The 13,965-nt window shown below is 42.0% G+C and overlaps 1 protein-coding gene across 1 annotated transcript in view; it reads right to left on the bottom strand.

The window, feature by feature from the left end:
- The window catches only part of LOC144719429 (transmembrane protein 132C-like), an 83,541-nt gene that overhangs the window by 9,029 nt on the left and 60,547 nt on the right, over window positions 1-13,965 (bottom strand). Inside the window, exons 6-7 of the mRNA XM_078595329.1 lie at window positions 12,383-12,653; window positions 2,165-2,356 (exon numbers count right to left, since the gene is read on the bottom strand). Coding sequence (XP_078451455.1) covers window positions 2,165-2,356; window positions 12,383-12,653 — 463 coding nt within the window. The remainder of the gene's footprint in view (window positions 1-2,164; window positions 2,357-12,382; window positions 12,654-13,965) is intronic.

Raw genomic sequence — 13,965 nt, 5'->3', positions numbered from 1 at the left:
ATGATTGCCGATGAAAATAATTATTATTGTTATCATTTGTTAAAATAAATAAAATAACCCTGTGCCCTGACATGTGGACCACCCTGTAAAATATATATATATATTCATTTTAAGACCATGGTATTATTGATGAATGTGTTGAGTTTCTATTCTGTTCATTGTGCTTGCGCAACGCGGGCAACGCAGCAGCAGCATCACAAAATAATGTAAAGCCTTATTTGATAAGCATCATGTAAAACCACTTTTAATAGTAATTATCAACCATGATGATTGTTTGGAAAGCCGAATCGAGTTCACAAGAAGTCACAAACACCTCATGCAAGTCCCGATGCAGAAGATCAACGGCTTCGATATGCAAAGCTTATGGGCCAGAACCCTAAACCTCATCCACATACAACAACCGCCATTCGCCACTAAGTGGCGGTGACGTCACCACGACGCTTGTGCCAGGCTGTGTGTACTTTGTGAAGTGTCGAACGCTCGCTGGCAGGAGGTCTCGGAACAGACCCAGGTAGCCATTGGTTGACTCACTGAGATGACCGGCAGATTCACGATGCTGGCAAGAATGCGGATACTTCATGCAAAGAGTGGAAGATTAAAAACTCCTCAGCAGTGTGCGACTCTGGTCACCCAGAAGACACCATGCGGAACATCACGAATCGTCGCGCAATTCACAAATACGGAGGAGGCGTCATCACAACGATGCACCACTCCATGGCCCCTGATGCAAATTATCTGGCACGAGCACCTGAATGTGAAATCAAAGTTGTTGCTGTATCTTCTTGGTTTTTTCGGTAAAGTCACGTAGAATTGAAATAATAAAATAATAATAAAACATAATAAAATAATTCTCACGACGTTTCGGCCACAAAGTAGCCGTCCTCAGGTGGAGAACAGGACGGCTACTTGCTTTGTGGCCGAAACGTCGTGAGAATTATTTTATTATGTTTTATTTTTATAATTTTATTATTTCAATTCTACGTGACTTTACCGAAAGAACCAAGAAGATGAATCCCTGCAGTCACGAAAGCTTTAAATCGAAATTGTTGCTGTATATACCAACGTCAGCCATACAAAGAAGAAGAGTGGCAATACAGCACGGGACACAGAAGTCGGCATTAATGAATATTTGCCACCACCAATTCTGCTCCAGCCCATGGACTAAGAGGGAAGGGCGGTTGTCTGGGGGAAGGTAGAAAGGCGGAATGGAAGAAAGAGTAAAGTCGCTAATGCTGCTGCCTGCTTCATGGGCACATAAAAATGGATTTGTCACTAAAACATTTTTGTTAGCTAACCAGTCCCTGTGGGAATATTGACTTTTAAGTGGCTGCATATTGCAACTGAGGCGTTGAGAGCACACAATGCACAGCGAAGAAGAGGGAGGTAGTGCTGCGTTGTGCTCGTTATAAAAAAAGAGACCAAAAGTTTCCAAGAGTGGAGAATTAAAGAATTATAAGCAAATGCATATCGCTAACAATGCACTAGTAATTATGTACGGCCAATATAAACATTTGAAGCTCACGTAAAAAAAATATATGATTTTCATACTAGGTTGGTGTGTAACTTTTGCGCAAATACAATCTTAATGTTTTTAGATGCCTCTCCTGTGCACATATTAGCAACGGTATTTGCAACAGTGCTTTATTACCCAATTGAAAATACATTTTCGAGATATGTTGAGTTCATATATATGTGTATATATTAAGACCGAATAGGAAAGGTGATAAAGAGTCACGACTCAATACGCCAAGGTGGAACGCTGCACGGCGTTAGAGTAACACAACGCTTGCAACTCGCCATTCAGGAGGTCGTCGGTTCGATTCGATCTCCCGGGCACGGCAGCTGAAACAATGGTGCGTGTCTCTTAACTCCATCCCCTCCCGCCACCCGCCCACCCGCTCGCCCGCTCACCCGCCTCTGTCCACCACAATTAGTGTTTTGTGTGGTGGGGTCAAGTGTGGGTACTTCTATCTCTTCCAGGCCATCTGCTTAACATGAAAGTGTCAGGCCAAAGAACCCCCAAAGTGGCTCTCCAGAGCTCCCCCCAGTTGGAGGACCTTTCACCCGGAGTGGCATGAGGAAGCAATTGAAGGGCTGCACATTTTTACAATTCGCGCTGGAGTGAAATAACGTTAATTGCGATGCGCGCCGCTGCGGCTCGTACCTGCTTGCTGGCCGTGAAGATGCTGAGCCCCGTGGTGCGGGCGACGACGACACTCGGCTCGCTGCTGCTCGGCCGCAGCGACAGGGAGAGGCCCGAGAGCAACGTCACGTGCAGCCCGCTCACGGAGACCTTCTCCTCGCTCACCGTCACCGCGCGCTCCCCCAGGATCGAGTCTGACAGCGGGGACAGCACCTGGGGGCAAATTGACATTAGCCTCTTTAATTCTGTTACACGTCATTGGGCTGTCACTCTGTGCTCGATGTGCGGTGGGCTCACTGCAAGAGGCGTTCGGTCTAATTCCTTGACACCGGAACGTCTTGCACACCAGTTCTCAGGAACACTGTGCATCGCATTATATTTTACACTTTACCTTACAGAATATAGATGAAGTAGCACATATTCTCAGCCCTCCGGCGTGTTTTTTCAGGTGTCACTGCTTGGTTGTTTTTCATGATATCTCGCGTTTGGCTCCAGATGCTGGGAGCTTCCTTTAGGAAATGGATCCAGTTGTCGAACGGAGCTTCCGGTAATTGGGAGTGAAACGTTTGACATTGCGCAGAACGATGCGTGGCACAAACACATCGGAGCGCAATTTAACACAACCGCAGTGGTATTACCACGTGTCTCCTGTGTCACATCTCTGGGATGTTGAGAAAGCAAATGTGTTGGGTTAATACATTGCCGCATGGAGAATTCTTATGAAGGCTCTTTATTTGGTTTAATGGTCGAAAGGCAAATATGTGGGATCACAATAAATTGGACAGTATAATGTTAGAAACTCAATTTTGCAACGTTGGCGATTCGCTGCAATTGTTTTGCCGACATAGATTTATTTAAGTAGCATTTTGCAATTGTTCTGGTAATCACAATGGATTTTAGTTCATAGCCAATAATAAACTATAATTGCATTTTAAATTGTATAAATTATAATACTACAGGTTTGTGCTAAAGTTCACAAAACGTTGCAGATGCCCCATACACTATCCACTTAATAAATATATACATGTATAAATAATACAAAAACAATTCAAATGTTGAGATTTCCAGTTCTATCTTTGGTCAAGAATGTGTACATTTTCCTTCCTGTCTCACATTTCTCCATGTATTCAACAACAAACGAATATCCGATTTAGTTCATTTATTGATGGCTTGCTTGTGGCAGTGTCTAACCAGTGTAAGGCCAATCGGGTGATGCAGCATAATTATCAAAGCTGACCTTTAGGAGTTTCATTGTATAAAAAAGAAAGAAAAAATAACCCTGATGCTTTTTTTTTTACCTTTTGAAATAGTCAATAGATGATATTTAGTACGGCAGTAAAGGTACGGATACCATAAACACGGGCACCATCTGCAAATGCGGTTTGAGGTTGAACTATTATAGACCTCGCTGAATATATATTGGTTCGCAATTCGTCTTTTTGTTAGCTAAGAGCTAAAAATGTCTTTGAAATGTAAATATTTTTTCAAAAATCTGAAGCCAGCGATGTTGTTCTCCGTCCGCACGCAGGAAAACAAAAAGAACGCCGAGCCAACCACCGCTGGTCTCCATTCAAAACGCAACGTCGCCCCTTCTCCCCGCTGTTTACACAAAGCGAGCACGTGCCAACATAATTTGCTCCAGAAGCGATGAATCAGTGCATGAATCTTTGCATAAATTTCCAGCTCAAAAAAGAATAACGACTTGATTACAAAAAACAACGGCGTGTGCGTGTATATATATATTTTATTTTTGATATTGCTCAGGCCTTTTTACGTCTCTAGGTTTGCAGGAGAGATAAGAGCCGGTGATGCATCTCCCAGCTATCAGGCTGACCCCCCCCCCACACACACACCCCACCCCCCCTATGCTATCAGGAAATCTTCAAAAGTCATATAGCACTGCTGCTGCATGAGAGAGCGACGTGACTAGCGTCCTGATGACCGCCGTGGCTGCTGCTGCTGCTGTCGTCGTCGTATCATGAGGGTTGAATACAAAGGTACTCAATGGGGGGGGGGGGGGCGCTTGCCAATGCAGTGCAGTGCGATTAGTGGTGTTGCTTAGCCTCAAGGTTTGGCATTTGTGGTATGCATAAATAACAGTGCTCTATACATTATATATGTGTAGCATTTTGCGTTGTAAAAAAAAAAAGGATATTTGAAGAAAAAAATATTTATATATTTTTGCATTGGCTCTTAAGTCTCTTAAATATTAAAATGTTAACTCTAGAAGAAAAAATGCACGTATTGCTCCGAGAAGTAACCCGTCGTTACAACAATGTTTTGCAAAAAACAACAAAAGCTCTTGGTTATATAACACGGATAACTTTTGAGGTGTGCCCAAACCTGCTCCTGCGTATCACCTTAGTAGACTTGCCAATTTTGGCAAATCAATGAACCTTTGAAAATAAAAGTCTAATTCATACAGCGACGGTAAATTGATACCGCGTGCTGACCTTTTTGTTGTCAAAAAGTAGCATGGTTGGCTACGTACGGTGCGAAATAAGTTAAACATAAATACATGCAACATTCTGCAGTGACGAGCAACGTTTGTAGGCAGAATGGAGGCACTACTGCTCTGGAAAACTTATTTCAAGATACATATTTCACGTTGAATCAACCCGAATTCCCATAGCCTGGAATTGAACCTAGACAACTGAGAAGGCAACTCAGCGATTGCGAGCCACTTCAACATTCCTAAGTGACATAGGTGCTGTCTTAGGCAGCATGCCACGTGACCTTGTGTCAACCAATCACTGAGCTGCAGGTCGCTGCTCAATTGTCAAGAGTTGCTCCTAACATGTGCAATGGGGATCAGCCTTTGACTAAAAACATATTTCAAGAAGGTAATATATATTATGAAACACATTATTTGGTGATGATGTGTTGGCAGTGGTACACACGCACACTATGACAAAAGATGCAACACATTGAACACTCGTTAAGAACATCGTCCTTAGAGAAGGCAGTGTTGTTGACAGGTATTGAGGGTGTTGACTTTTTAAAATGAGATCACAAATATTTCACATCATACATTTGGGTAGTTTTTCATTTTAGCTTCTCGTTCAATTTCACAATGCATGTCGCATAACCCGATGCTACAATTTTGTGGGAGAAAAGGGTAAAGACTCCAAACAAAGGGCACGAAGGGAAGCTGTCTCCCCGACAGACCTGGTCTTCACCTGAGGACGGCTGCTTGCGTTGTGGCCGAAACGTCGTGAGAATTATTTTATGTTTTATTTTTATTATTTTATTATTTCCCTTCTACGTGACTTTACCGAAAGAACCAAGAAGATGAATCCCTGCAGTCACGAAAGCTTTAAATCGAAATTGGGCACGATGTTTAACACGTGAAGACCTTCCTCGGCTGTCCATCGCACACGATGATGACAGCGCAGAACAGCGGAAGCATCGGCCGCCACTGGTGGGCAAGGGTTTCTCGTCTGCTGCAGGGGATTGTGTTGTGGCGTTGCCGGTGTTGATGCTGGTGGGGTTTCCCCCCCCCCCCCCCGGATTGTTTTCTTCAGGTGAAGACCACAGACTCAGTGTGCACAGAAGGGAGAGATTGTTCTCACGAAAGGAAGATATTGTTCTCGAACAACTTACGTTGAGGCTCTATAAACCGAGACACGTTGTGAGCAATGCAGACAAACCACTGCACTACGCCCCCACCGTCTATGTTCCCCGCCTACACTTACCCGCACTGACCAGTGTGGTGAAGTACGGTCAAATAACTCCCAATTTCTGTTCTTAGGTTTTTTCGGTAAAGTCACGTAGGTAAAACATTAAAATTAATAAAAGTAAAATAAAATAAATATCACGACGTTTCGGAGGCAACACAAGCTTCCGTCTTCAGGTGGAACCAGGTGGAACCGTCACAGCCACGACAGCTGTATCAAGTAAATGAGAGATTGCAGGAGCTACCACTCCAATTTCTGCACGGCATGGGGAGGCCCTCATCCAGCAGTGGATTGACAAATGGGTTGTACATGCATTATAACTGCTGTACATTGCAAGGCATCTTCACTTATGGAGGTGAAATGTAAATTTTAACAAACCCCCCCCCCCACCCCCCACGATTAAGCTTAAACCCCCCCACTGTGAGATCTTGAATATACATTTCGTTCTTAGCATGATGAAGATTTTGGATGGGCCATGACGACCCGCCCAGCACGTGGTCACGTGATTCCTGGGTCATTCCAGTTAACGACTCATGCTCTACATCAACAATACCTCATAGGCGAGCGGGTGACAAGAAGTCATTGAAAATGGATGGCTGCACTGGGAGACAATTGGGGGCTCGCGGCAGAATGAGTGTCGCCATGAGGAGGATACGTTTCTTTGTGAGAGCATCAAGACGCAACGTAGATGCATCCACGCAATTAACGGGCACAAAACGATTTGACACCTCTTCAATCAAATGTGCTATTGGATTGATAACTCATGGAATGAAAGGGCAGGAGGGACACAATATGTGATTTTTAACAATACACACTTCAATGCTGTGGACTTTTTTTTCCTTTCATAATTTTGCTTTTGCAAACAGTCACAGAAATGTCTTTTTAAGATGGAGCATAATATAAGCGATGATTTACTGTTTAAAGCCCTGAGCCAGGAGGGGGACATTCCACATTCTAATGGAGGTGACAAGTCTGTTTACATAGGACAACCACTGTTCAATCCCCACATAGTGGTAGCTATTTTATCGACCCCGAAGGTGTGATGGGCTGTCGATCCCCAACCAGGATTTGAACTCGCAACCTTCCGACTGCAAGCCGATCACTCGACTGCTGAGCCACATGGCCTTTAAAAAAAAGTTTAAATAGTTAAGTACCGTATAAAAAAAAAATACGTAACGATTTACTGTGTTTATTGTGCGTTTTTTGCACAAATATAAATACACAAGCGTAACAAAGTACTGCTTTCTTTTAAATTCATTTGCTTTGTAAACAGGTACTCCAACTCGCATCACATTGTATACGTGGCTACACATGAAGACGGTTCCTATGGAAATTATTCACCTGAACATTTCGGAGAAGTGAGAGTCATTATGCAATAATTTAAGCAATTGTGTTGCAATATATTTTAGATGTTTTTGGTAAATAACTAGCAAAACATGTTTTTGCAGTAAATGACTGTCGCCATCTCTTTGGTATACTGGTTATAATGTTCTGAAACAAACAATTACACGGTAGCGGCTAAGATATATATGTATAAGAAACCCATAGCAATCAATTGCATGTCAAAATTACAAACTGAAATCAAAATGCAGCCCAACTGCTTTCCACCTAAACATTGCATCAATGCATTTCAAACCCAACTGTTTATATATGTTCCCAATAATTACCCCACAAAATTATCTACACCAAATCGGCACGTCACAACAGGTCACATAAGGTTGGGTTAAGACATCTGCTAAGCATGGAAGAGCAGACCACATACTCTCAAGAGGAGCTCTCTGAAACTGCCTCTGGTGCCGATGTCCTTTTTGCCAGCAGAGGCCTCAGCAAGCGGTTGCAGGGCTGCACCTTTAGCGCCTTTAACCATTTTTTCTGGTTCTCTACTGATTTAAGATGTGAGTATAAATTATTCTGCCAAGCTACATATCGTGAGGTGGTTGAGTGCCTGGATACTTGCAAGACATACGTAATTATCACTGCCCGTGAAAACGCCTGTGCTCTTTGCGAAAATGTGCTTTACATGAAGTTCGTGCCAATTATATAAAACTCGGAAAGATTATTCTCTGCTACAGTTCTAAAACTTTGGAACGGTACTCCGTTATTTCATGAAATGTGCTGAGGATATCGCTATGTTCAGCAGCAAATTAAAACCACTACTTTTTCAGCTGCACTTTGTGATGTGCCACTTGACAAACCACATGAGACAAGGCGACCGTGTAATTGGTGAAGGTGATTTTCAGTTAAATTTCGATTTAAAGCTTTCGTGACTGCAGGGATTGATCTTCTTGGTTCTTTCGGTAAAGTCACGTAGAAGGGAAGTAATAAAATATAAAAAATAAAACATAATAAAATAATTCTCACGACGTTTCGGCCACAACGCAAGCAGCCGTCCTCAGGTGGAGACCAGGTCTGTCGGGGAGGTCTGTCGGGGAGACAGACCTGGTCTGTCTCCCCGTCAGACGCTGTCTCCCCGACAGACCTGGTCTGTCTCCCCGTCAGACGCTGGTCTGTCTCCCCGTCAGACGCTGTCTCCCCGACAGACCTGGTCTTCACCTGAGGACGGCTGCTTGCGTTGTGGCCGAAACGTCGTAAGAATTATTTTATTATGTTTTATTTTTATTATTTTATTACTTCCCTTCTGCGTGACTTTACCGAAAGAACCAAGAAGATGATTTTCAGTTGTTATATCTTCCACGTGGTTGCGCTGTCATGGTTTCAATACTTTTCTGTGGGTCGCCATGCCCCACGTTTACAATTAATGCAAATGCACTGAATACTCCAAAACCTATTAACCTCACATTTGGCTCAGTGAAAATGCCAATGAAAGGTCGATTTACAAGCATGCTTCAAGATGACTGGAGGGAAGTTAGTGCGTTGACAGTCGATTGCGATGCTTCATACATTTCTTTAGACATCCAAAGATGTAAGTTGCACGATTCACATATTCCGGGCTTTAAAAATGGTACTTGAAAAACACCTTTAATTTCACAGCATGTAAGACACACTCTGATAAAAAAAAATGTATTTAAGAGTAGTTACCGGCACGATGGGTTATAGCGGGTCCCAATTATTATTGTGCGTACTGCGCTGTGAACCCAGCGACCCCAAATTCCATTGCGGGCCACTGCTAACATCAGTGTTGAGTGATGCCCAAGTTGGTCCTGGCCTCCCTTCATCAACCCACACTGAATCAGCATGGTGAAGTATGTTCAAACATCCCCAATGACTGACAAGCACGGGTTGAGAAAGTGCTCGACTGTACATTACTGTGAATTATAAAAGCAATGTAATATGAACAAACACTTGCCCGGTGGAGGCCGAACACTCAAGAAATTTGATCAAACGTCTCACTGGTTCTAATCAGAATAGACCGTATTTATAATCATTATGATCAGCCGTGATCAATCCACTGCTGGATGAAGGTCTCATCAAGACTTCACCATCCCGCACTGCTCAGAGATATAATATAAAATGTATCACAGTGCTAAATTTAATTTAAAAATAAAATAATTATTTTATTTCTATGATGATGTCTGTTATTTTTTATTATTATTTATTTTTATTTTTTACCTACATGACTTTACCGAAAAAACCTAAGAGTATGAATCCTTGCAGTCACGAAAGCTTCAAATCTAGAATGCTTTCTTTTATTCACTTTAAACTAATGACCTAACGCCAACAGAAGTTGTCCTATTAGGAGACTGCCCAGTGCCATTGCAGTAAGGAGTTTCCACCACTGGCTTAAAGATGCTCATATAAAAGTAATTTCAAATGTTTGAGCAGGGAGAATAAGGTTATCTGGCACTAGGAGCTACTTTATTAAACTATGTAGAATTTATTTTTGTAATTTTTTTGCCATAAAGGGTATACTGTGTGCGGATGATGCATTGCATACTATGCAGCGCATTTAATATTGGTGTAATATCGGCATGGAGAGATGCACACTTGGAATTGCATTGAGAGACAGATTGAGGGACACATAGCCTACGTAGGCTAAAGACATTTAAACTGATAAGAAAAGTAAATGGACTTGGTCAGGGCATGTCACGAGAAAGGGTGATGGGGTGATGGCCAAGAATAATGACGGAGCGGTAGCCTAGGAAGGGAACACATTAGAGAAAATGTCCTACAGGGAGAAGATGAGGCGAAATAATGTTGTGTGCAGGCACGAGGTGGATTACTTAAATCGCAGGTTCATCAGAGGTTTACGGCGGTGGCTTGGGTAGGCCTGCATTCAGCAATGAATTGGCCATGGCTGACGACGAAGATGATATATTAAGTGAATTCTGACCCATACTCTGAGGTTTTTTCAATAAAGTCACGTAGGTAAAAATAATAATAAATGAAAATAAATCAATTAAATCACTGCGATTTGATTGAGTTATTTCATTTATTATTATTTTTTATAAATCACTGTGATTTAATTGATTATTTTTCATTTATTATTATTTTATTTTTACCTACGTGACTTTACCGAAAAACCCTAAGAGTATGAATCCTTGCAGTCACGAAAGCTCCAAATCTAGAATGAATTCTAATCCATGAAGTTCAATGCTCGAGAAACACAATTGTAGACATTTCCAACCTAAAAGTATCCAGCCTCCTTCCACTACCCAACAAAAATAGTGTTTATATTTTTTTCTCTAAATAATAATAAGAATGCAATTAAGTCTCAGGGATTTTTAAAAATATATTTAATAGAAAAAAATTCGAATGTGACATTGAAAAATTCAATCAAGTAAATATAATGAACGAATCGCTCAAGTTTCTGGTGCCCGGGTCACCTTTTGGCGATGGCTGGGTGGTTCAGAGAGTTAAAACTGTGTCAGAGACACTGAGCTGGCACTGATGGAACCTCGAGTTCGAATCTGGCTTTCGGCCAAACGTGATTAAAGTGGGTTGTCAAGTGGAGGCAGTTGATGGCTTCGGTCCAGTCACCAATGACTGCACAAAACAACCATCGGTACATTTGGCTTGGCACTAAATTCGTCTTATTCGGCTCTGGTAATTACAAAATGTCCTGTTTGATTGAAGCGCCATGAACGTTCCTCGCATGGCACGTAAAAGACATGGAGAAACAAAGAGACCTACGGAATTAACTTCAGAGGTGGTTTTGTAAAAATCGGATTTCAGGTTTTGTTCTCTTTACCAAGGTGGTGTCCGACTTCGCCGCAAGAGGTCGGATTTGGAAATGTCTTCATCACTTGATATTGCACCATTGGAACCTCCTTTGCCAGTAGCAAAATATGATAATTGGTTTTAAATAAAAGGGTAAAAACCGATTCTCATATTTTGCTACTGGCAAAGGAGGTTCCAATGGTGTAAATGCTTCACCCGAGCTCTCATACTCTGATGGTGCATTGTCTTTGAGTTGTGCGCCTTTTGGCGTCATCTGGTCCAACACCATGTGAGACTAGACTCTAAGGAAAGCTGTATCGGGTGTGGACCAATCAATTTCAAGGACAGTGCATACATTATCAGAGTTATGTTTTTTGTTTGCATTCCGACTGCAGGTATTGTGGTCAATGCAAACATGACTCCTTGTAAAAAAAGGTGTCAATTTTGTTGCCAGATAAAAGGGTAAAAAAACAATTATCACTTGATATTGGTGAAAGAAAAACAAAACACCCACTGTATTACGTATCTGCTAATTTTTTGGAAGAAAAACTAAAACATTGTTGGTCTAATCTTGATTTGAAGCTTTCGTGACTGCAGGAATCCATACTCTTTAATAATTTTATTTTATACCCACGTGACTTTACCGAAAGAACCAAAGAGTATTGTTGGTATAACATAACAATTCTAAATATACTCTCTGCAAATTGCATACAAATAAATAGAGCTACAAGTTTGCCAAAGATCAATGGGAAGAAGTATTTGATAAGTGACGGAGAATAAATAAGGAAAAGAACAGGGGTTACTGATGCAACTGTTAAAGCAAAATAAATAAAGTGGAACGGATGGGCAATGTCATGAGAATGATCGACAAAAGACAAATGTAACTACGGAATGGAGGCCTGGAGAAGCGAAGTAGGGCGAAAACAGCGGAAGAGACGGCAAGACGGAATCAAAGAGTTTGGAGGTCATTATTCGACAAGAACAATGAAGGAGGGAAAATTATCGAAGAAAATGGGGGAGGCTTTCACCCCGCAATGGGAAGTTACATGCAGACAACAACAGCTCTGTTTAACACGTAGGCTTTCGCGACCAATATTATTCATAATCAACGTTTTTGGGTTTAGATCGCGTTATTTATAAATGTGTCGTAACCCTCCACCACCCGACACGGCCAATCAGTAAAAAAGTGTCACGTTGACAAAAGACAAATAGTTCACTGCTTTAGCCCACCGATGTGTTGAAGCGTGAAACCACAACATTTACAATTTGAGTACGACGTTTCGCTGGTAATTGCATCCAGCATCAACGGGCAATTCGCCAGAATGGTGAGACTCTGCTGTGTCTCCCGTTCTTATATAGAGCAGCAGCAGGGTGACGTCATCATTGGCTCTGCTAATGCGCTAAATACAGGAGTGTGACATGCTTCGCGTGCGAGAGGAATCACCTGAATGGCAGTAGTACCAGGTTCCCTGCCGATCAGCACTTTCCCTTCATGGAGCTGGGCAATGTTCGTGTCCTCGACGGCCATGTGATCAAGCACCAGCGGCGTGACGTCTGCTGTCCAATCGGGACCCAACATCGTGGTCAGCTGACCCAACTTATCGGGGTTGGCAGCGCAGAATTGAGCCCACACTCGCAACTGGGCATGCTGGGATTGCAGGAAGCAGCCGCGTCCTTTTGGCTCGTTGTCATCTTCGACAGTCTCCAGAATTGGCCTGCAAAATGAAAATGTCACGTACATACATTTTGTAGCACCGTTGAAAAATGCATTGTTTATATTACATACATCTCAGCAAGTCTACAATCGGAGTAATAAATAATATAACATGTATTTGTTGTTTTTCGTTAAGATCAGGTTATAAGATTGACAATGTGTAGTGATGTGTTCTGCAGTGACTCAAAATAACTGTTAAGAAATGAACAAAAAATAATGCATGCTTAGAATTCACATTCAGAGACGGAATGAGGAACATATGTATTTTAGAACATAAGCAGGCGAATGACATTCAAACTGTAAAATAAGGATATTGGCTTGGGCAGTGCAAAAAGGACCGATGGCTGATTGTCCCGAATAAAGATTGAGCGGTAGCCAAGGAAAGGAACGCGTCTGAGAGGACGTTCACCGAGGAGATGGAACGATGAAACCTGCTCGTGTAGGTGGGAGCGGAAATTGTTACATCGCGGGCTCGTGAGAGATGGTGATGGCTTGGGGAGGCTTTCATCCAGCAGTGGGTTGATCATGGCCGATGATGATTATGAAACGAAGAAATTACATCACAATCAAAATTACATTTTCAAACAAGAGCAGCCATTTTTTTCCACAGAGGGTCTTTAAAAAAATAATAATCCTTCATTGATTCACAATTTTATCTGTGTCTTTATCTGTCACCTGAAGACGGACGCTTGTGTTGCGACCGAAACGTAGTTGTTTTCTTTTGTTATTTTTTTTATCCACGTGACTTGACCGAAAGAACCAGAGAGTATAATTTTATCTGTGCTTTGGAATGGTACAGCTTACAAAAGTCGTGGTTGTGTTTTTTTCCTTCCTGGGGGGATTTAACAAGTAAGCTGATGGTTTTTGTGTGTAGTGTGAACATGCTGATGGCAGACAACAAAAAGAGAAAAATAAAGATAGCCAACAAAATAATATTTCAGTCGCGGAAACAATAAAGCGGCGAGATAGTATTTTCAAAGTACATTTTCAATGAAAACATGAAAGAAAATGTGTTTGAAGGAAGCAAGAAGTGATAGGAATTACATATCCTACTTCACCATTGGCAGTGGCTTATCATCACGCTCATAAATTGTTACAAGAGATCGATTTGTCTTATTTGTTTGAATGCAATATTAAGTCTTGGCTCAGTGTAGCAGCAGCAGCAGTGAAAATGTGAGTACATCAGGATAATTCCGCAGTGTGAAGAAAAAAATTAACGTCTGCATGTCTTGGCGATCACATTACAGATACGTAGCCGTGCTGTGCGCTAGACGTCAACATGCATTCAACAAGAAGCGAAGATGCATTTTAAA

Source organism: Lampetra planeri, chromosome 6 (assembly GCF_965212315.1).
Source record: "Lampetra planeri chromosome 6, kcLamPlan1.2.h2, whole genome shotgun sequence".
In the NCBI taxonomy this organism is placed as follows: domain Eukaryota; kingdom Metazoa; phylum Chordata; class Hyperoartia; order Petromyzontiformes; family Petromyzontidae; genus Lampetra; species Lampetra planeri.
Note: the sequence above shows the minus strand (reverse complement) of the source record. Positions and strands in the feature narration are given on the sequence as shown.